General features: G+C 39.2%; 1 protein-coding gene across 1 annotated transcript in view; it reads right to left on the bottom strand.

The window, feature by feature from the left end:
• Window positions 1–24431, bottom strand: part of NIPA1 (NIPA magnesium transporter 1) — a 78467-nt gene that overhangs the window by 20812 nt on the left and 33224 nt on the right. Inside the window, exons 2-3 of the mRNA XM_078079013.1 lie at window positions 13906–13953; window positions 12806–12896 (exon numbers count right to left, since the gene is read on the bottom strand). Coding sequence (XP_077935139.1) covers window positions 12806–12896; window positions 13906–13953 — 139 coding nt within the window. The remainder of the gene's footprint in view (window positions 1–12805; window positions 12897–13905; window positions 13954–24431) is intronic.

The raw sequence follows: 24431 nt of genomic DNA, 5'->3' as shown, positions 1-24431 counted from the left end.
GAGACAGGAGTCCATCCAAATCCTAATGGAGAACACAGGCAGCAACCTCATCGACCTCAGCCACAGCAACTTCTTCCTAAAAACATCGCCAAAGGCAAGGGAAGCAAGGGCAAAAATGAACTATTGGGACTTCATCAAGATAAAAAGTTTTTGCACAGCAAAAGAAACAGTCAACAAAACCAAAAGACAACCGACAGAATGGGAGAACATATTTGCAAATGACATATCAGATAAAGGGCTAGTATCCAAAATCTATAAGGAACTGATCAAACTCAACACCCAAAGAACAAAGAATCCAATCAAGAAATGGGCAGAAGACATGAACAGACATTTTTCCAAAGAAGTTTCCATTTTCCAAATGGCCAACAGACACATGAAACAGTGCTCAACATCGCTTGGCATCAGGGAAATCCAAATGAAAACCTCAATGAAATACCACCTCACACCAGCCAAAATAGCTAAAATTAACAAGTCAGGAAAGGACAGATGCTGGCGGGGATGCAGAGAAAGGGGAACCCTCCTACACTGTTGGTGGGAATGCAAGCTGGTGCAGCCACTCTGCAAAACAGTACGGAGGTTCCTCACAAAGTTGAAAATGGAGCTACCATACGACCCAGCAATTGCACTACTGGGTATTTACCCCAAAGATACAAATGGAGGGATCCAAAGGGGTATGTGCACCCCGATGTTTATAGCAGCAATGTCCACAATAGCCAAACTATGGAAAGAGCCAAGATGTCCATCAACAGATGAACGGATAAAGAAGAAGTGGTATATATATACAATGGAATATTATACAGCCATCAAAAGGAATGAAATCTTGCCATTTGCAATGACGTGGATGGCACTGGAGGGTGTTATGCTGAGCGAAATAAGTCAATCAGAGAAAGACATGTATCATATGACCTCACTGATATGAGGAATTCTTAATCTCAGGAAACAAACTAAGGGTTACTGGAGTGGTGGGGGGTGGGAGGGATGGGGTGGCTGGGTGATAGACATTGGGGAGGGTATGTGCTATAGTGAGTGCTGTGAATGTGCAAGACTGTTGAATCACAGATCTGTACCTCTGAAACAAATAATACATTATATGTTAATAAAAAAAAAGAAGATAGCAGCAATGGAAGAATGAAGGGGGGAAAATCGGATGGGGAGACGAACCATGAGAGACTATGGGCTCTGAGAAACAAACTGAGGGTTCTAGAGGGGAGGGGTGTGGGAGGATGGGTTAGCCTTGTGATGGGTATTAAAGAGGGCACATACTGAATGGAGCACTGGGTGTTATACGAAAATAATGAATCATGGAACACTACATCAAAAACTGATGTTGTAATGTACGGTGTTTAACATAACATAATAAAATTTTAAAAAAAGATGAACTGAGGGCGCCTGGGTGGCTCAGTCGTTAAGCGTCTGCCTTCGGCTCAGGTCATGATCCCAGGGTCCTGGGGTCGAGTCCCGCGCATCGGGCTCCCTGCTCCGCGGAGAGCCTGCTTCTCCCTCTCCCCCTGCTTGTGTTCCCTCTCTCGCTGTGTCTCTCTCTGTCAAATAAATAAATAAAATCTTTAAAAAAAAAAAAAAAAAAAAGATGAATTGAGTTTATTGTAGGCAGTGTATCGTAGGGTCCTGTTTTTTTATCCATCCAGCTCGTCTATGTCTTTTGATTGGAAAATTCACACCACTTGCATTTAGAGTAAGTCCTCATTTACTAATGTCATCTAATTAATTGTTTTCTGGCTGTTTTGTAGTTCCCTTCTTCCTTTCTCCAACTTTTTCTACCTTCCTTTGTGAACTGATGATTTGCTGTAGTGATATACTTTGATTCCCTTGTCCTTATCTTTTATGAATCCACTGTAGGCTTTCACTTCGTGTTTACCATGAGGCATGCAGGAAACACTTTATACCTCTAACAGTCTATTTTATAATGATAGCAATTTGACTTTAATCCCATACAAAAACTCTACCTTTTTACTACCTGCCTTTTGCTTTTGCTTTTACAACTTTTTATATTGTGTATCAACTAACAAATTATTGTATCTATAATTATTTTTAATAGTTTTGTCCTTTAACCAGTACGCTGGAGTTAGTATTAACACACCACCATATTACAGTAGTAGAATATTCTGAATCTGACCATCTGCTTACCTTTACCAGTGTCTTATATATTTTCATGTTACTAATTAGCACCCTTTCATTTCAGGTTGAAGAACTTTCAGCATTTCTTGTAAGGCAGGTCTAGTGGTGATGAACTCCTTTAACTGTTGTTCATCAGGGAAAGTCTTTATCTCTTTTTTGAAAAAATTCCACTACATCAAAAACTAATGATGTATTGTATGGTGACTAATATAATAAAATAAAATTTAAAAAAAAAGAAAAAATTCCAGTATAGTTAACATACAGTGTTATATTAGCTTCAGGTGTACAATAAAGTTGTTCAACAATTCCATCACCCAATGCTCATCACAAGTACACTCCTTAATATCCACCATCTATTTAATCCATCCCCTCATCCACATCCCCTCTGGTAGCCATCAGTTTGTTCTCTATGGAAAAACGGATCAACTCTATGCAAAAGAATGAAACTAGACAACTTTCTTATACCATACACAAAAATAAACTCAAAACGGATTAAAGACCTAAATGTGTAACCTGAAACCATAAAAATCCTAGAAGAGAGCACAGTAGACAATATTTCTGACATTGGCCATAGCAACATTTTTCTAGATATGTCTCCTGAGACAAGGGAAACAAAAGCAAAAATAAACTATTGGTATCCAAATAAAAAGTTTCTGCATAGTCTATATCTCTTTTTAATTTTGAAGGAAACTTTGCTGGGTAAAGTATTCTTGCTATACAGTTTCTTTTTTTCATTTTTTTTTAAAGATTTTATTTATTTATTTAACAGAGAAAGACACAGCGAGAGAGGGAACACAAGCAGGGGGAGTAGGAGCCACCCAGGCGCCCCAACAGTTTCTTTTTTTCAACACTTTCAACACTTTGAATATACCTCCCATTATCTCCTGGCTTACAAGGTCTTTTGTAAGAAATCTGCTGATAATATGGTAGTTTCCTTGTGAGAGAGATTTTTTTTTTTCTCTTGCTGTTTTTATTTTTTCTTTTTCTCTTTTTTAAAAGATTTTATTTATTTATTTGAGAAAGGAGTGAGAGAGCACAAGCAGGGGAGGGAGAGGGAGAAGCAGACTCCTCTGCTGAGCAGGGAGCCCAACATGGGGCTTGATCCCAGGACCCTGGGATCATGACCTAAGCTGAAGGCAGATTTTTAACCAACTGAGCCACCCAAGCACCCCTCTCTTGCTGGTTTTAAAATACTCTTTTCATTTTTGATATTAGACAGTTTTATTATAATATGTCTTGGTGAAGATCATTTTCGATTGAAATTTTGGGGTGACCTATGAGTTTTATAAACCTGGATGTCCAAATCTCTCCCCAGGTTTAGGAAGTTCTCAACCAGTATTTATTTAAATAAGCTTTCTAACCCCTTTCTCCCTCTCTTTTTCCAATAATGGCACACTGTTTCCATGAAGGTGCCTTAGTCCATAGTCTTTCTTCATTCTTTTTGCTTTCTGCTCCTCTGATTAGATGATTTCAATAGATCTATCTTCTAGCTAACTAATTCTTTCTTCTGATTGGTCAAGGGTGCTGTTGAAGTTCTTTATTGAATTCTTCAGTACATCAGTTGTATTCTTCAGCTCCAAAATTTGTTTGGATCTTTTTTAGGTTGTCTCTTTTGAACTTCTCATTTTGTTCTTGTGTTATTTTCCAGATGTCTTTAAATTGTTTATATGTGTTCTCTTAGCATCTTTAAGGGAATTATTTCTGAATTCTTGGTTAAGCAATTTCTGGATCTCCATTTCTTTGGGGCCAGTAACCAGAGGTTTACTGTGTTTGTTTAGAGGAGTCATCTTTCCCTGATTCTGCATGATCCCTGTAGCCTTGTATAGGTGTCTGTGCATTTGAAAATGCTGTCACCTCTTCCAGACTTTAGGGACTGATATCAGTAAAGGAAGACTTTTACTTGTGGATAACAGCACACTGGAGCATGCTGTGACTTTGGGTTTAGTGTCACAGGGTACCAAGAATGGGTGTGTGTGGCAGCACCACATTTGGTGGGGTGTAATGTCTCTTCAGCTCAGGCTGCTGAGGTCCTCCACATTGACAACTATGTGTTTCTTGGCAAGAACTGTGAGGGGTTTGAAGTGGCTGCTAGGGCTACTGGTGTCCTCAGCAGTGCCTTCAGGTCCAATGAATAGGGATCGGGGCAGGCAGTGGTGATGGCCAGAGCTGGTGTGCACATGGCGGGCTACAGGGGCCAGCTGCATGTGCCTATGTAGTCGTAGGGTCCAGTTGCAGACACATACATAGTGCTCAGGACTAAGATAGGCAGTAAAGGCCAGGGCCAACTACAAGCTCATTGGTAGCTGCAAGGGCCCTGGCTGTTAGTGTGGCTACACATTCTTTCCTTGGGTGTGTGTACTACAGTGTAGGCCAGTCATAGGGGTCAGGCTGGAGGTGTGCGGGTGCAAAGGTGGAGGAGCTAGCTTCAGGTGAACATGGTGGTGCAGGGCAGTGACAGATGATAAGGCCTAATCAGGCCAACAGGCTGCTGCAGAGACTCTAATTGTCAGCATATTCTATCAGTAGTACCCCTGCCTGCATGCACAATGAAGTGGAGGTTGGGGACAGATTTCAGGCTTACAGTATGGAAGGGCACAAATGGACAGGCTTGCCCCAAACTCACACATGGCACCCTACAGTATGGAAGGGCATAGCTGGAAAGGCTAACCCTGAACACACACTCGGTCAGCTGTAGGAGTCTAGGCTGATGTCTTGTACTCACACAGCTACAGAGTTCTGGAATGGATGCTCATGTGGTTCCTGGGAGCTGGCAAGATTGGAGTGGGAATTGGAACGAGGAGGATTTTGATGGCTAGTATCACGAATACGAATACCTCTGGGGCATAAGCTGATGAAATTTCCAGGTGTCTGTGGCAACTGTGCTGGCCATTCGTTTCTTCAGTAGCAAAATCTGCTGGGTTTATCTGCAGAGCAGGTGCGTGAGTCACAATCGCTCTCACTGCATGGCTGCTATTGGTATCCCTTTTCTTTCCTGTTCCTCCTAGCCACCTCTATCTGTCAACTTTTACAGTGTGGGTGGAGTGAAACTAAAGCAGAACCTTGGGGCAATGTCCTGAAAGGTTGGGAAAGCTGGTTGCTCACCCTGTCCCTCCTTTCCTGGCAAGGAAAACACTTTCTGGTTGAGAAGTTCCCTCCTGGTGCTGTGCAATGTCAGCTTGGCGGAAGGAATGATGCAGGTAAAATGAAGTTGTCTTCTTTCTCTTCTTTTGTGGTTATTCTCAGGTTTTTTGTTCCACAATGTTGCTAAAGTTTCTTACGCAGACTCCAGACCTCTCCCAGAACTGTTTCTCTTCATGGATAACTGTCCAATCATTGATCTTTATGAGGGGATAGAGAGTGGATTCCCACACATCACCATTTTGGTGACATTATGTTTTTTTCCTGGCTTTTCACTTCCTTGACGGCATTCTTTAAAGCACAAAAGTTTTAAATTTATATAATGCCCAATTTATCTATTTTTCTTTTGTTGCTTGTGCTTTAGGTGTCAAATCTAGGGAAACACTGCCTAATCCAATGTCACAAAAATTTATACCTTTTCTTCAAGAGTTTTATAGTTTAAGCTTTTAAATTTAGGTACTCAATCCCTTTTGAGTTCATTTTTTATATATAGTGTGAGGCAGGAGTATAACTTCATTTATTTGCATTTGGATACCCAGTTGGATCAACACCACTTATTGAAAAGACTGTTCTTTCCTTATTGAATTGTCTTTAACCATTGGTAAAAATCTGTTGACTATAAATGTTAGGGTTTATTTCTGGAATCTCAATTTTATTTTATTGATATATATGTCTGTCCTTAACTCAGTACCACACTGTTCTGATTACTATAGTTTTATAAAATGTTTTGAAATCAAGAAGTGTGAGTCCTCCAACTGTGTATTTATTTATCATGACTGTTTGGGCTATTCTGGGTCTCTTGCATTTCTATATGAATTTTAAGATCGGGTTGTCAATTTCAAATGATTCTGATAGAGATTGCTCTGAATCTGTAGATGAGTTAGTATCATCATCTTAACAATATTAATTCTTGTTAATATGTGAATATGGATATGTGAATATGGACCATTTATTTAGGATTAATTTCTTTCAAAAATGTTTTTATGGTTTCAGAGTATGAGTTTTATGCTTCTTTTTAAAAATGTATTCTTACGTATTTTGTTTGTTTTGGTACTATTTTATAATTGAATTGTTTTCTTAATTTCATTTTTGGCATGCTCACTGCTACTGTATACAGATACAATTGATTTTTGTATATTGATCTTATATCCAGTATCCTTGCTGAACTTATTAGTTCTGATAGTTTCTTAGCAGTTCCATAGAATTTTCCATATACAAGATCATGTCAGCTCTGCTAACAGAGATAGTTTGACTTCTTCCTTTCCAATCAAGATGCCTTTTAATTCATTCGCATTCATTTAATTTGCCTGCCCAGCTATATTGGCTGGAGCCTTTGGTACAATGCTGAATATAAGTGGCAAAAGTAGATGTCTTGTTCCTGATCTTAGGGGGAAATCATCCAGTCCTTAACCATTAAGTATGATGTTAGCTGGGGGATTTTCATAGAGATACTTTGCCAGATTAGGAAGTTACCCTTTATTTCTAGCATTTTTTAAAGTAGGCTCCATGCCCAGTGTGGAACCCAATGCAGGGCTTGAACTCACGACCCTGAGATCAAGACCTGAGCTGAGATGAAGAGATGGATACTTAACCAACTGAGCTACACAGGTGCCCTTCTATTTCTAGCATATTGATTTGTTTTCATCATGAAGGGGTGTTGAATTTTATAAAATGATTTTTATGTGTCTACTGAACTATGTTTAACCTTTATTCTATTGATGAGGGGTATTAACTTACTCTGATGCTAAATCTACCTTGCATTCTTGAGATAAATCCCGCTTGGTCATGGTGTATAATCCTTTTTATATATTGAATTCAGTTGGCTAGTATTTTGTTGAGGATTGCTCCATCTATATTAATAAGAAAACTGATTTGTAGTTTTCCTTTCCGGTGATTTCTTTGGTTTTGTTACAAGGTAATATTACCTCATAGAGTGAGTGGGGAAGAGTTCCCATCTCTCCTACTTTTTGGAAGAGTTTGTGAAGAATTCTATTAATTCTTCTTTAAACGTTTGAAAGAATTCATCAGTGAAACCACCTCTACCTCAACTCTCTTTGTTGGAAGTTTTTTTTTTTTTTATTGCTAATTCAATCTCTTTACTTGCTGTAAGTCTATTCAGATTTTCTATTCTTAAAATATTTTCAGTAGTTTGAGTCTTTCTAGGAATATGACCATTTCATCTAAGCTATCTAATTTGTTGGCATACTGTTATTCATCTTATTTGCTTATAATTCTAATTTCTGTAGAGTTGGTGGCAATATCCCCCTTTTGTTCTTGATTTTAGTAATTTCAGTCTTCTCTGTCAATCTAACTGAAGGGTTATCAATTTTGTTGATCTTTTCAAAGGACAATCTTTGGGTTTTTCTGCTTTTCACTATTTATTTCTAGTCTCTATTTCATTTATTTACTCTAATCTTTATTATTTCCTTCCTTCTACTTCCTTTGGGTTTAGTTGGCCCTCTTAGATTGTTGATTTAAGATCTTTCCTTTTTTTTTTTTTTTAATGCAGGCATTTACAGATATAAATTTCCCTCTGGGTATTGATTTAGCTGAGTCATGTGAGCTTTGGTGTGTTGTCTCCCCACTTTTATTCATCTCAAAGTATTTTCTAATTTCCCTTGTAAGTTCTTTTTTGACCCATTGGTCATTTAGTAGTAAGTTGTTTAATTTCCACATATTTATAAATTTCACAAATTTCACTGGTTTTGCTTTCTGATTTCATTCTATTATAGTTAGAGAAAGTACTTTGTATGGTTTCAATCCTTTCACATTTATTGATTTTTTTTTTTTTTTTATGGCCTAGCATATGGTCTATCCAGGAAAATGTTCCATATACACTTGGGAAGAATTCTACTGCTGTTGGGTGGAGTGTTCTACAGATGTCTATTTTGTCTAGTTGGCTTATGCTGTCATTCAAGTCTTCTATCTCCTTCTTGATCTTTTGCCTAGTTTTTCTATCCATTATTGAAAGTATTTGGATATTTCTATCCATTATTGAAAGTTGTAACTATTATTGTTGAATTATCTGTTACTCTTTATTCTTTTCAGGTATGTTTCTTATATTTTGAAGCTCTGTTTTTAGGTGCATATTTGTTTATAATTGTTATGTCTTCCTTATGGATTGACCCTTTTGTCATTATAAGATGTCTCTATCAGTAATAATATTTTTTGTTTTACAATTTATTTTGTCTGATATGTAGCCTCTCCAACTTTCTTATGGTATTGTTTGCATAATATATTTCTTTTCCTTCCTTTTATTTTCAATTCATTTATATCTTTGAATCTAAAGTGTGTTGTGTAGACAGCATACAGTTGGATCATTATACAGCCTGACAATCTCTGCCTTAAAAAAAAAAATTTATTTATTTATTTCAGAGAGAGAAAGTGAGAGAGAGAGAGAGAGAGAGAGCAGGGGGAGGAACAGAGGGAGAGGGAGAGAGAGAATCCCAAGCAGACTCCGCACTGAATGCAGAGTCTGATGCCAGGCTCAATCCCACCCCTGAGATCATGACCTGAGCCAAAATCAGGAGTCGGACTGAGACACCCAGGCATCCCTAATTTCTGCCTTTTTACTGGATTGTTTTATCCACTGACATTAAATATTTTTAATGATATTGTTATTTGTGTGTTTGCCATTTTACTTTTTATTTTCTACATTTTGTTCCCGATTCTTCACTTACTGCCTTCTCTTACATTAAGTGAATTTTTCCAGTGTAACAGTTTAGTTCCTTATTGATTTTTTTCATCACATTTTTTTGTTATTTTTTAGTGGTTTCTCTAGGGCTCATCAGAATACATTTCAAATTGATACTAAATTAACCCCAGTGAGACACAATGGTACTCCTCTATAGCTCAATTTCTAGTTCCTTCTTTTTGCACTATTTTTTTGGTGCTATTTGGGTCTTTTACAAACCCAATAATACATGATTATAATTATTACTTTATAAAATTTTATATCTATTTTTAAAAAGCTGAGAAAAGAAAGGAGAACACATATATATTTATAGTTTGTTATATTTAGCAGGTATCCTTTCTAACATTCTTTTTACTTTTGAAATATTTATTAAATACACAGGTATTTATTACATTGTATCTGGTTGCTTATGAGCATTTTATTGAAAATGAGGGTTAATATTAGTGGAATAGATGTGTTTTCTTATGAACAAATTGTCAGTTTTGACTTTTGTCATTTTATCTACTGGGATTTTCATATTATTCTGACTAATTTAAGAAATTCTTTATGTCATAGCTTTAATTACTGTCATATTTGATTTAATCTTTTTCACAAATTATTTTTTTACTGTAGTAAGTTAAACTTTTCATTGTTATTACTTCAAACTTCAGAAATTTCTTATCCTTTTAAGATCTAAAAGACATTCATTGTTTCAAGTTGTAAAAATAAAAATATTTTTCTTATACATAGGCCACAAACCATGGAAACATAGCTAAACTTTTTTTTCCTCCTCTTACAGATTAAACCTCCATAGTACATACCCTGGGTTATGTTAGAGATGCAGGCTTATTCAGTGAAAATCAGAGACAGAAAATGTCTACAGCTATACACAACAGATAATTGGGCACATTAACTTATTGGGCTTTCCATAGTTTTACACAGAACACTGAACCCTCCATTACTGAGCAGGACAACATACTTCAAAATATCACTTCAGTCACGCACTGGAATAGTATCAATAAACCATTCAATGTTGTATTTGCCACTATTTCCACATTTGATGGCCATCCTGTATATAATACTTAATTCACTTAGATCATATTTTGACGGTGCTATGATTTAAATTGACGATCCTACAAATTACGTACCAGTTTTCCCAACACTATTTATTTAAAGAAAAAAAATCTCTTTAGACTAGAGACATGACAATTAAATGCAGCTCCCAATACTAAACTGGATCTTGTACTAGAAGGAAAAATGATGGTACAAAGGAAAAATAATGGCATAAGTGGTATAAATAAAGGTATAAAGGATAATGGCATAAAATAGGCGTATAATGGATCAATTAACAAAACTGGAATACAGAAGGCATATTAGATACATGTACTACAATGTTAAATTTATTGAAATTGATCATTGTACTGTGGTTATTAAAAGTATTTGTAGTGTTAGGAAACACAAATTGATATATTTAAGGGTGAAGAGTCATGACAGATGTAGTCTCAAAGGATAAAAAACAAAGGAACAAAAAGACCAAAGGAAACACCACATTTATGGTTCTCAACTGGGGGTGATTTGCCCCCTCCCAGGACATTTGTAATGTCTGGACACATTTTTTGGGGGGGTACTCCTGGCATCTGGCTGGTGGAGTCCAGGGATGCTAACACCCCACAATGCAAATATCAGCCCTCACAAAAAAGAATGATCTGGCCTCAAATGTCAACAGTGTTGAGGTTGAGAAACCTTAATACAGAGAAAGCAAATAATGGAGGAAGTGGGATAAAATATTAACAGTAGGTGTGCATAGGTGAGGGGTATATGGGTGTTGTTGTGATTATTCTTTTTTTTTTTAAGTTTTCATTTAAACTCCAGCTAGTTAATATATAGTATAATATTAGTTTCAGGTGTACAATATAGTGTTTCAACACTTACATACTACAGCCAGTGCTCATCACAACATGTGCACTCCTTAATCTCCATCACCCATTTAACCCATCCCCTGTTTTGATTATTCTTAATCTTGTAACTTTTCTGTAATTTGGAAATTACTTCCAAATAAAAAGTGTTTTTAAACTTCTTTTAAAAGTACTATGTTGTGATGATTACTTTATCATACACTGAATCATTACAGAGAAAAGTGGACCTATTTTGGGGCTTCCTAATCTATTTTTAGTCTATTCTATTTCTCTTCTCTATTTCTAGTCTGTCTCCTGAAGACTTGCAGCAGTGAACATTTCTGGTGAGGTGACTTAATTGTCAAAGCCGTGAGAATAGTTCTTTGGAACTTAACTAGGCAAAATATTTTAATATATGCATATTAAATGTGCAATGTGCAAAGACCCCAGGGTCAGATTATTTATTTGCCTGATGTTTTTTCAGGAGAACAGATCAAAGAGTGAGGCTGGGCTTTGGGAAGCTACAGGAGTGATTCCCTGAAGTGAGTACTCCTCATGCAATCCAAGCTCTTCAGAACCATCCAAACACAAAGCAACATCAAGCTACATGTGATATTAGTCTTTTGTTTGGATAAGAACAACATTCTACAAACACATTTTCAAACGTTAGCCTGTAGAAAACATCTGTGCTTTTTAGGCTACAGGATCTTAAAGCCAAATTGACTTTATTTTTTTTAAAGATTTTATTTATTTATTTGTCAGAGAGAGAGAGAGAGCACAAGCAGGGGGAGTGGCAGGCAGAGCAGGTAGAGTAGGCAGAGGGAAAAGCAGACTTCCCGCTGAGCAAGGAGTCTGGGACCCTGGGATCATGACCTGAGCCAAAGGCAGCCGCTTAACCGACTGAGCCACCCAGGTGCCCCTAGCCTAACTGACTTTAAAGTACAATTTAAATATATCCATCATAGACACACTTCTCTGAAAGGATCTGGGAATCTGTCTAAAATATAGCAGAATACCACTATATAAATGAGTTAGAAACTTGGATTTTATTTCTCTTCTATTATATGTTTCTTAATTTCTTCAAAGTAAAACAGAATATAAATATGTTCATGGGAGGATAAATATGTTCATGTGTTGAGCTATTCAATAAACGTCTCATAAAATCATTTTTGTAGGTAAGCCAAATGTAATACAAAGACTCCACTTGTAATGCATGGTGGCTGACAGCATTCAAGTCCCAATCCTACTTTGCCCTTTGCCCCTGATAAGAAAGCCTGCTAATACCCTCAGACCCTAGCGTCCTCAGGCCCTTGGCAATGGGAGAAATTTCAAACCACGCAAGACCCTGCTGAGTGTGGGAACCTCCACCAACTCACTTTCTAACTACAATAAAACCCAAAGCCCCACCTTCCTCCTATCCCTCCCGACCACACAAAAGCCCTTCTCCTACACATGGAGATTCATCTGCTGTTAACTGTTATGAGTTATAAATTCTATTTTATATCCATTGGTGCCCATGTGTCATTTGTCCCACCTCCAAAATTTCCCAGGGTGGAGTGGGAGAATTGTTCAGTGTCTGGTAGGGGATGCTAGACACACAAATAAAACACCAATTGACTAGTTTTGCTTAATGATTTCTCAGAATCACTTGCCAAGGCACCAGGAAGACTCTAGTTTCTAGGAAGTCTTCCAGGGCAAAGACCAGGAGAAAGACAGAATCACATTCACTAACGTCCATGCATAAGTTAGGGTCTGAAATATACTAAAGCAAATTTCTAAGAGAAGGATTAATAATTCAAAGAAATAATTTGAAGGATAAAATTAAACCATAGAATAGAATACTGAAGACCTACCTTCAGTTATAATTTTGCTATTATTATTTGAACAGAAACATTTAAAATGTAGTTTTTTCAAAAATCTAAACTACACATTAAAAACCAAAACACAGAATCCCAGTTCTCACCCAAATGGCACTCCAAGGGCACCCAGTGGAGTCACCAGGACTGTGGGGACCGCAGTGTAAGCCAGGAAGTTTCCAATCTGGCCAACAGCCACTGTCAAGAGAATCACAAGGATACCACTTGCAATTACAGCTCTCTTTTAGCAATGATCACAGAGTTTAATTTGGTAAGGCTCTGCTCTGAAAGGGCAATTTTTTTCATTACTGGCGAGGAAGTAAATATGGGGCATTGCTTGCATAATTAAGGGTCCTGAAGGCAGAGGACAGCAGGCCCCAGAGCATCACGACCCAAGGGGTCAGGAGTAGTTTCAGCCCTCTGTGGAAATTCCCAAACTAAATGGCAGTGACTGACAGTGGGTGCAACAAAGTATATTTCCACTCTCTCCTTCACACATCCTCCTTTTAAGACTGATCACGTAGAATTTCCTGTTGTCCCAATGGGCTGGAATCTACTCCAGTATAGACTACTGGGCCACAGTGACATGCTGCTCACACACCAGCTGGAGAAACTACTGCCTGCACGGGACTGCACCCAGAGCTAGACCAAGACAGAGCTTAACGATGAGCTCCTCAGTGAAAGGAAACAACATCCGCTAGACAACGTCTCACCTCGAAGACAATGTGTGACAAGTAAACCTCATGATATTTCTGGATTATTTAATACAATTTTTCTTTATATATTTAGGGTTCTGAACTCCAATTTTATTATTTATTTTTACATGATAGCACATAACCTCTGCATATGACCTCTTTTATACAATAGCACATGATCCTGTACTGAAGGCTAAGTGAAGAAACTCTCCTTTGTAAAACCAATTATGTTCAGCAAAACATGAAATTTCACCAAATGTCAACAGCATGACTACAGATGAGTAAGCAGGAGCTGTTTTAATTTCTTTGGGCCCAGGACAGTCTGAGCTGGACTCTATTCAGAGCTAACTGCAGGCAGTAGGAACCTCTATCTCCCCCACCAATGCCTCCCACCCTGGTCCTCATCCCAAAGAACAGAGCCACACTCATTCCACCTCCTCCAGTCCTGCCAGAAGAATGACTGATCTTAAGAAAGAAAGCACACCAAGCTTTTCACCACACTGGGTACTTACTTGCAATTGTGCCTGCCCACCACACAATGTCTGTTAAATAGGAGGTACCTATGAAAGAGTGAGATAAAAATGTGAGAAAAGTACAAACCAAGAGGTTTACAAACTATATACTTAAAAAGGAGTTTTTAAATGAAAATAAAATTGAGAAGAATAATGAACGCCATACGGTTTATTCACCCTTTAAAGAATCGTTTAGTCTATAAATAGCAGCATGAGAAACCACTAAAAGTGGCAAATACAGATATTTTTTGCAATGAACACAAGCTGACCCAAACAACAAGTGAAACCTTTATAAAAAACTATTTTTGGCTCATCATGCCACCCAGAGACACAAATATTCTTTGGCATGAACTTTTACGTTGAAGTCCAGTTCTCTCATGCATTTACTGCAACCCATTTATGTGATAATTTATGAGCACAGGGTTCAATGACTTGGTGCTTAAGCAGGTTACACAATTTTCATAAATTAGAACCTTTATGATATGGCTCTTTTTTCAACCATTTGGGCAGCAGACTTTTTCACTCACTCAGGGATTTGACATTTTACACAGTCTCCTATATTCTCTTAGGTTACCCTCATATATCCCCATGCATAGCCAGACAGAAACATGAGCAGGTGCCCAGGCCTCCCCATCAGATGGGTCCCTCTTCCTGCCTGTATGACAGGAACCTTCAGCAAGATAGTCTCACAACCTTTCAGACACATAGTTGTACTAATTCAGATATGTCAAAATGCTAGTCTGACAGGTTTCTTCACTTCAGATTTAGGTACCAAATTCTAGATTTTAGCCATTCTAACAGGTGTGAGGTGATATCTTATTGTAGTTTTGATTTGTATTTCCTTGATGATGAGTGATGTCGAGCATCTTTCCATGTGTCTGCTGGCCACCACTATGTCTTCTTTTGAAAAATGTCTATGTAGGTCCTCTACCCATTTTTCAACCATATTGTTTGGTATTTTGGGGGCTGAGTTGTGTAAGTTCTTTATATACTTCTTTTTAAATTTTATTTTATTATGTTATGTTAGTCACCATACATCATTAGTTTTTGATGTAGTGATCCACAATTCATTGTTTTTGTATAACACCCAGTGCTCCATGCAGTCCTCCTTAATACCCACCACCGGGCCAACCCATCCCCCAGCCCCCCTCCGCTCCAAAACCGTCAGTCTGTTTCTCGGAGTCCATAGTCTCTCATGGTTCGTCTCGCCCTCCGATTTCCCCCACTTCATTTTTCCGTTCCCTCTCCCAATGACCTCCATGCTATTCCTTATGTTCCACAAATAAGTGAAACCATATGATAATTGACTTTCTCTGCTTGACTTATTTCACGTAGTATAATCTCCTCAAGTCCCATCCATATTGATGTAAAGTTTTTTTTTTTTTTTTAAAGATTTTATGTAGTCATTTGACAGAGAGAGACACAGCAAGAGAGGGAACACAAGCAGGGGGAGTGACAGAAGGAGAAGCAGGCTTCCCGCTGAGCAGAGCCCGATGCAGGGCTTGATCCCAGGACCCTGGGATCATGACCTGAGCCGAAGGCAGACGATCAACAACTGAGCCACCCAGGCACCCCCATGTTGATGTAAAAGCTGGGTATTCATCCTTTCCGATGGCTGAATAATATTCCATTGTATATATGGACCACATCTTCTTTATCCATTCATCTGTTGAAGGGCATCTTGGCTCTTTCCACAGTTTGGCTATTGCGGACATTGCTGCTATGAACATTGGGGTGCATATGGCCCTTCTTTTCACTACATCTGTTGGGCAATTGCTGGGTCAAAGGGTAGTTCTGTTTTTAATTTTTTGAGGCACCTCCACACTGTTTTCTAAAGTGGCTGTACCAACTTGCATTCCCACCAACAGTGTAAGAGGGTTCCCCTTTCTCCACAACCTCTCCAACATTTCTTGTTTCTAGCCTTGTTGATTTTTGCCATTCTAACTGGTGTAAGGTGCTATCTCAATGTGGTTTTGATTTGAATTTCCCTGATGGTTAATGATGAACATTTTTTCATGTGTCTGTTAGCCATTTGTATGTCTTCTTTGGAGAAGTGTCTGTTTCTGTCTTCTGCCCATTTTTTGACTGGATTATTTGTTTTTTGGGTGTTGAGTTTGAGAAGTTCTTTATATATCTTGGAAATCAGCGCTTTGCCTGTAGTGTCATTTGCATATATCTTCTCCCATTCTGTGGGTTGCCTATTTTGTTGACTGGTTCTTTGTTCTGCAGAAGCTTTTTATCTTGATTAAGTCCAAAAAGTTCATGTTTGCTTTTGTTTCCCTTGCCTTTGGAGATGTATCTTGAAAGAAGTTGTGTGACCAATGTCGAAAAGGTTACTGCCTATGTTCTCCTCTAGGATTTTGATGGATTCCTGTCTCACATTGAGGTCTTTCATCCATTTTGAGTTTATCTTTGTGTATGGGGTAAGAGAATGGTCGAGTTTCATTCTTCTGTATATAGCTGTCCAATTTTCCCAGCACCATTTATTGAAGAGACTGTCTTTTTTCCATTGCATATTCTTTCCTGCTTTGTCAAAGATTATTTGGCCATAGAGTTGAGGGTCCATATCTGGGTTCTCTATTCTGTTCCATTGGTCTATATGTCTGTTTTTGTGCCAGTACCTTGCTGTCTTGGTGATCACTGCTTTGTAATACAGCTTGAAATCGGGCAACATGATGCCCCCAGCTTTTTCTTTTTCAACATTTCCTTGGCAATTTGGGTTCTTTTCTGATTCCATACAAATTTTAGGATTGTTTGTTCCAGCACTTTGAAAAATGTCATTGGAATTTTGATTCGGGATGGCATTGAAAGTATAGATTGCTCTGGGCAGCATAGACATTTTAACAATGTTTATTCTTCTGATCCATGAGCATACAATGTTTTTAATTTTTGGTCTTGAATTTCTTTCATAAGTGTTCTGTAGTTCCTAGAGTATAGATCCTTTACCTCTTTGGTTAGGTTTATTCCAAGGTATCTTATGGTTTTTGGTGCTATTGTAAATGGAATCGTTTCTCTAATTTCTCCTTCTACAGTTGCATTGTTAGTGTATAAGAAAGCAACTGATGGGGGCGCCTGGGTGGCTCAGTTGGTTAAGCGACTGCCTTCGGCTCAGGTCATGATCCTGGAGTCCCGCGATCGAGTCCCGCATGGGGCTTCCTGCTCAGCAGGGAGTCTGCTTCTCCCTCTGACCCTCCTCCCTCTCATATGCTCTCTCTCTCTCTCATTCTCGCTCTCTCAAATAAATAAAAATCTTAAAAAAAAAAAAAAAGAAAGAAAGCAACTGATGTCTGTGCATTGATTTTGTATCCTGCCACATTACTGAATTGCTGTATGAGTTCTACTAACTTGGGGGTGGAGTCTTTTGGGTTTTCCACATAAAGTATCATGTCATCTGCGAAGAAAGAGAGTTTGAATTCTTCTTTGCCAATTCGGATACCTCTTATTTATTTTTGTTATCTGATTGCTGTTGCTAGGACATCTAGTACTACGTTGAATAATAGTGGCGAAAGTGGGCATCGTTGACGTGTTCCTGATCTTAAGAGAAAGTCTCTTATCTTTTCCCCATTGAGGATGATATTCGCTGTGGGTTTTTCATAGAAAGATTTTATGAAATAGAGGAATGTTCCCTCATCTCTATACTCTGAAGAGTTTTAATCAGAAAAGGAGTTTCTGTCAAATGCTTTTTCTGCATCAATTGAGCAGACCATATGGTTCTTCCCTCTCCTCTTATTAATGTGTTCTATCACACTGATTGATTTGAGAATGTTGAACCACCCTTGCATCCCGGGGATAAATCCCACATGGAAGTGGATGATCCTTTTAATGTATTGTTGGATCCTATTAGCTAGGATTTCGTTGAGAATTCTGGAATCCATATTCATCAGGGATATCAGTCTGAAATTCTCCTTTTTGATGGGGTCTTTGCCTGGTTTGGGGATTAAGATAATTCTGGCCTCATAGAATGAGTCTGGAAGCTTTCCTTCTCTTTCTATTTTTTGAAACAGCTTCAGGAGAATAGGTATTTCTTCTCTGAATGTTTGGTAGAATTCCCCAGGGAATCCATCAGGCCCTGGACTCTTGTTTTGGGGGAGGTTTTAGATCACTGCTTCCATCTCGTTACTGGTTACTGGTCTATTCAGGTTGTCAATTTCTTCCTGTTTCAGTCTTAGCAGTTTATAGGTTTCCAGGACGGCATCTATTTCTTCCAGGTTGCTTAATTTATTGGCATACAGCTGTTGATAACAATCTCTAATAATTGTTTCTATTTCCTTGGTGTTAGTTATGATCTCTCCCCTTTCATTCATAATTTTATTAATTTGGGTCCTTTCTCTTTTCTTTTGGATAAGTCTGGTCAGTGCTTTATCGATCTTATTCTTTCAAAGGAACAGCTTCTAGTTTCTTCATTGATCTGACCTACTGTGTTTCTGGTTTCTAATTCATTGATCTCTGCTCTAATCTTAATTATTTCTCTTCTAATGCGTGGCTTAGGAATCGTTTGTTGATTTTACTCTAGTTCTTTAAGGTGTAAAGTTAGTTGGTGAATTTGGGATTTTTCTATTTATTTGAGTGAGGCTTGGATGGCTATGTATTTCCCTCTTAGGACCGCCTTTGCAGTATCCCATAGGTTTTGGACCGATGTGTTTTCGTTCTCATTGGTTTCCATGAATTGTTTAAGTTCTTCTTTGATTTCTCGGTTGACCCAAACATTCTTGAGCTGAGTGGTCGTTAGCTTCCAAGTGTTTGAATTTCTTCCAAATTTTTTCTTGTGATTGAGTTCCTGTTTTAAAGCATTGTGGTCTGAGAATATGCAGGGAATAATTTCAGTCTTTTGGTATCAGTTGAGACCTGATTTGTGACCCAGTATGTGGTCTATTCTGGAGAAAGTTCCATGTGCACTCAAGAAGAATGAGTATTCTGTTGTTTTAGGGTGGAATGTTCTGTATATATCTATGAGGTCCATCTGGTCCAGTGTGTCATTCAAAGCTCTTGTTTCTTTGTTGATTTTCTGCTTAGATGATCTGTCTGTTGCTGAGAGTGGAGTATTGAGGTCTCCTACAATTAATGTATTATTATCAATATGACTCTTTATTTTGGTTAACAGTTGGCTTATGTAGATGGCTGCTCCCATGTTGGGGGCATAGATATTTACAATTGTTGGATCTTCTTGTTGGATAGACCCTTTAAGAATGATATAGTGTCACAATAAACAAGCTTCCCCCTTCAAAAAAAAAAAAAAAAAGAATGATATAGTGTCCTTCTGTGTCTCTAACTACAGTCTTTAGCTTAAAATCTTGGGGTGCCTGGGTGGCTCAGTCATTGGGCATCTGCTCTCGGCATGGGTCATGATCCCGGGGTCCTGGGATCGGGACCCGCATTGGGCTCCCTGCTTGGCGGGAAGCCTGCTTCGCCCTTTCCCACTACCCCTCGTGTTCCCTCTCTCGCTGGGTCTCTGTCAAATTAAAAAAAAAAAAACTCTTTAAAATCTAATTTATCTGATGTAAGAATTGCTACCCCAGCTTTCTCTTGAGGTCCATTGGCATGGAAGATGGATCTCCATCCCTTCACTTTCAGTCTGGATGTATCTTTAGGTTCAAAATGAGTCTCTTGTAGACAGCATATGGATGGGTCCTGTCTTTTTATCCAATCTGCAACCCTGTGCCATTTCACGAGAGCATTTATGGCATTCACGTTGAGAGTGATTATTGAAAGATATGATTTTATTGTCATCATGTTGCCTGTGAAGACCTTGTTTCTATAGACTGTCTCTGTAAATTTCTGTTCTATATCACTCCTGGGGTCTTTCTCCTTTTATAGAGCCCCCTTAATATTTCTTGCAGGGCCAGCTTAGGGGTCACATATTCTTTCAGTTTCTGCCGGTCTTGGAAGCTCTGCATCTCTGCATCCATTCTAAATGACAGCCTTGCCGGATAAAGTTTCTTGGCTGCATGTTCTTCTTGTTTAGTACCCTGAACATGTCTTGCCAGCCCTTTCTGACTTGCCAGGTCTCTGTGGATAGGTTTGACATTATTCTGATGTTCCTCTCTCTGTACGTAAGGAATTTCTTCCCCCTAACTGCCCTTAAAATGGTTTACTTGATTCTAAGCTTTGCGAGTTTTACTATTACATGCTGGGGCATTGGTCTGTCTTCCTTGATATTGGGAGGCGTCCTCTCTGCCTTTAGGACACGAATGTTTGTTTCATTCCCCAGATTAGGGAAGTTCTCAGCTATGATTTGCTCAAATATATCTTCTAGTCCTCTCTCGCCACCCCCCCTCAGGGATCCCAATAATTCTGACATTGGAACATTGCATGGTGTCACTTATTTCTCTGATTCTATTTTCATGGATTTTGAGTTTTTTCCCCCTGGCCTCCTCTTTTCCCTTTTTGTGTATTAATTGGTCTTCTAGGTCACTAATTTGTTCTTCTGCCTCACTTACCTTACCTGTTAGATTATCTAGATTAGATGGGATCTCACTGATAGCATTTTTAAGTTCTGCCAATTCAGCTTTCATTTCTGCCCTTAGAGACTCTATGTTGCCATTAATTTCTCCATTCTAGCTATTGTCTTCACAATTGCTACCCTGAATTTCATTTCTGACACCTTGGTTCTATCTGTATCCATTTGTAAATCTGGCAGAAGTCATGGTCTCTGAGTCTTTCCAATTTTGGGGGTTCCTCCTCCTAGTCATTCTGTTGAGGGGTGGTTGAGGGAATGTACAGAGTCTAAATTATTGACCACAACCCAAGCAAGATGCACCTGTTTTATAGGGACCTTAGGGTTGGCGGCTTCTTGTTCTTCCAGCCTGCCTTCTGGGGGAGGGGCCTGCCGCACTGTTACTCAGGCAACCCTTTTTGGGCAGAGTTGTCCTGCCCCCTGTGGGGGGGATGGGCTCAGTGAAAACTGGTCTTTGGGGGGCTTTTGTTCTCTGGCAGCTTTCTGTGTCTCTTCAGAGAGTCGGAGAAGAGACTGTCCAACCCTCTGCCTCAGAGCAGAGAGATCACAGTCTGTTCTTCAATGAGCTCTCCAGGCCACACTATCTCCGTTTCTGTCTGTGCTGCTATAAACTGCAGCGTCCTGGGTTGTGCGCCCCTCAGCAGCGCTCCCAGTCCTCACCTCCAGGTTGGGGCACATCTCTGCCCTTTGTGCTAAAACTGCCAGCTGCCCCCAGTTCACACGTGGGGCCCCGCCGCTCTGGTTTCAGTCCAGGGGGCTGCCCTAAAGTCCTTTCCCCGTCACTACCACACTGCGAGTCTGTGCCCAGTCCCCAGCACAGGAGACTTTTGCGCTCCTGTGTTATTTCACCTTCCCGGCGCCAGCACTTATGGCAGCTCCCTCCCCCTTCTGTTTATTTTCAGATTTGTGCCCATGGAATCACGGCTCCCACTTCATGACTTGAAACCAACCGCCTGTGATATTGTTTTTGTAGAAATCCAGATCTATCTTCCTACATCTCAGGCTGATTTCATGAGTGTTCAGAATAGTCTGGTAGATATCCAGCTCAATTCCAGGGACTGGTTGGAACAGGGTCCCCTACTCCTCTGCAATCTTTTCCTGAACCCCGCTCTTTATATACTTTGGATATTAACCCTTATCAGATATATCATTTGCAAATATGTTCTCCCATTAAGTAGTTGATGATATTATAATAGCAATGTAACTGGGACAGATGGTAGCTATACTTATGATGTACATAGCATAATGTATAAACTTGTCAAATCACCAAGTTGTATACCTGAAACAATTGTAACATTCTGTGTCAACTATGCTCAAATAAAAAAAGTAACCCTGTAGTTACTTTTGTAGGGAAATTATTTTTTTAAAAGTCAAGTACCTAAACCTAATTGGACATTTTAATTCTTAGTAATTTAGTATAATAAACACAAGAATTCAGCCTGCTTCATGAAGGAACAGAGCTATAGATATTACAGTAAGTTCTTAAACAAAAATAAAATTGGGCTAATAAGTAATGACAGAGTAGGAAGAATGGCGAGTTAGAGTATTACTATTTGTCAACAGCACAATAAAAACCAATTTAGGCAAGAATCATCAATGGATACTAAAACAAGTAGATAAAAGTTTGTTGAGGAATATAGTATTGCCACATACTCTCTATTAATCACCTCTACCAGTCTCTCATTAATTTTGAAGAGAAAAACTTATCTTTACAGTACTCTGTAGAACCTGATTGACATCACCTTAACCAAGTGGTCAAAGTCAAAATCATCAGCAATGGGACAAACCAACATTCCCATGCCTCCTGAGAAGATGCACTGAGAAGGATACAACATCACCTCTGTGGTATTCCTGCCAAAATGCATCACTTGAATCTAATCATAAGGAAACTGTGAAACAGGCTATGAATTTGCTGGCTTCCACTCTTTCAAAAAGGCAAGGTCCTAAAGACAAAGGCTAAAGGACTGCTGCAGGTAAAAGAAAACTAAAAAGGCATGGTGACTCAACACACAAGATGCTAAATGGAAAAAAAAGGTTGCTATAAAGGACAGTATTGGCACAACTGGCAAAATCTGAATTTGGACTGTTGTAAATAAAACACTTCCCAAACCCCTTCTCTTTCTGCAGGAGACTGTGACTCAAGGTTCACTTTCTGGCTCTAGGAAGCTGATAGCTATGTGGCCAGAGGAAAGCACCTAGAAATGACTTCTTATGGACAAATGGCACCTGACTAGAAGCCTGGTGAACACCTGGTAGAGATCCTATCACTTGGACTCCCCTGAGTGCAATATCTCTGGGAACAAGTATGTCTGGCGGGGCTTGGGAGTGCTGCCTCTGTGACTTTAACAGGGCTCATAAGGCACGGCTGCTGTAGCAATGCCCGCTGCAGCTCTACATCCAGGCCCCTGAGACATGGTCTGCCTCTGCTGCCAACCTCCAGCAGGAAAGGGCATGACACTGGCTAGGACTCCTTTCCTGTGTCCCTCTGAGTGTGTCTGAGGCAAATGTGGACCATGTTGCCCTATAAGTAGGAAAGTACATCTGAGTCTAAGAAAGCTGCCTCCCAGTAAACACTGTAGAATAGTTATCAGCTATTAGTACAGAATCCATGTTGAATTTCCTGAATGTGCTAATCACACTGTGTCTATTTAAGAGAATTTCCTGGTACATGCATGCTGAATTTTTTAATTTTTTTAAAATTTTTATTTTAAGTAGGCTCCACACCCAATGTGGGGCTTGAACATATGACCTTGAGATCAAGAGTCACATGCTCTATTGACTGAGCCGGGCAGGCACCCCTGCATGCTGAATTTTAAGGATGCAAGTTCATTAATATTTCTTGCAGGACTGGCTTGGTGGCTAACTGAACATAATAAAAAAAAAAAAGAAGAAGAAGAAGAAGAAGTTGAAGGATGCAAGTTCATAAAGTCCACTTCCAGAATGCTGATGTGAGCAGCCCCGTGGGATCAGTTGCCCAGTGAAACAACAATAATTGGAGAATAAAATATTAAAAATATTTTTCAAGTCTCTGAAATTGTTCTAAGAGCATATAGCAAATGAAGAAACATGTACTGAAGAAAAATCTACTAAATCTCAGTGAGAAAAGTGTGAGTCCTTTGCACATTAGACCTGCTCCTTCTCTCCCCCACTGCAATTCAGCTTCACAGAAGCTCTACTCCAGACTGGTGACAAAGAAAATGGGGTGCCCTCTCCCCTTAGTTCTCCATCACCAGGAAGAGCAGTCCTTCAGCATTTCTCCCCCTCCCCAAGTTGAAGAGGCTAAATATCTTGTTAGTGCATCCAAGAGTTTGGGGGCTTCTTTCCCCAACCCAGCCCCTACCCAGAGGCTCTACCCCTGGCAGGACAGGCCCTGATCGTCCTGTTCCAAGCTTGAAGGTAGAGTACAGGTCTCATTCCTGGAGAAGCCAGCAAGATCAGAGGCTACCAACCATTCCCAATAACTAGTCTCAACTAATATACCTGCCTGGAGTCAACTGGACAAGACTGTGAGGCAATTTATGCACCAGAACATTGTCAAAGTAACAGACTAATCATCCAGCAATTAGTAGAGCCTAACAGCTGGATGTAATACCCAATGGACAGATAAGAGAAAAATCAGGGACAGAAACAGTCAAAGATAGCCCTGCTAGTCATCCCAAATAAAGATGTACATAGTCAAGACTGTAAACTCTGAGGTGGGCCATTACAGGCTTCACACTGCAAGGGAAATAGACTTTACCGAAATCCTCCACCCAGGTCACTAAACAAATAAACAAGCAAACAATAATCCACAGAGAGGGGGAGGGGAATCAGATTCCAGAGTTGTTACCATATATTACCTAAAATGCCCAGATAGCAACAAAATTCATGAGACAACAACAACAAAACAAACAGTCCAATTCAAAAATGGCCAAAAGACTTGAATAGACACTTCTCCAAAAAAGATACACAAATGGCTAATAAGCACATGAACAGATGCTCAACATCACTGATCATTAGGGAAACACAAAAATCAAATCCCTCTCACTTCACACGCATTAAGGTGACTACTAAAAAAAAAAAAAAAAAACAA

This window comes from Halichoerus grypus, chromosome 8 (assembly GCF_964656455.1).
Source record: "Halichoerus grypus chromosome 8, mHalGry1.hap1.1, whole genome shotgun sequence".
NCBI classification, from domain to species: Eukaryota; Metazoa; Chordata; class Mammalia; order Carnivora; family Phocidae; genus Halichoerus; species Halichoerus grypus.
The sequence above is the reverse complement of the archived record's forward strand: the minus strand, read 5'-3'. Positions and strand labels throughout refer to the sequence as shown.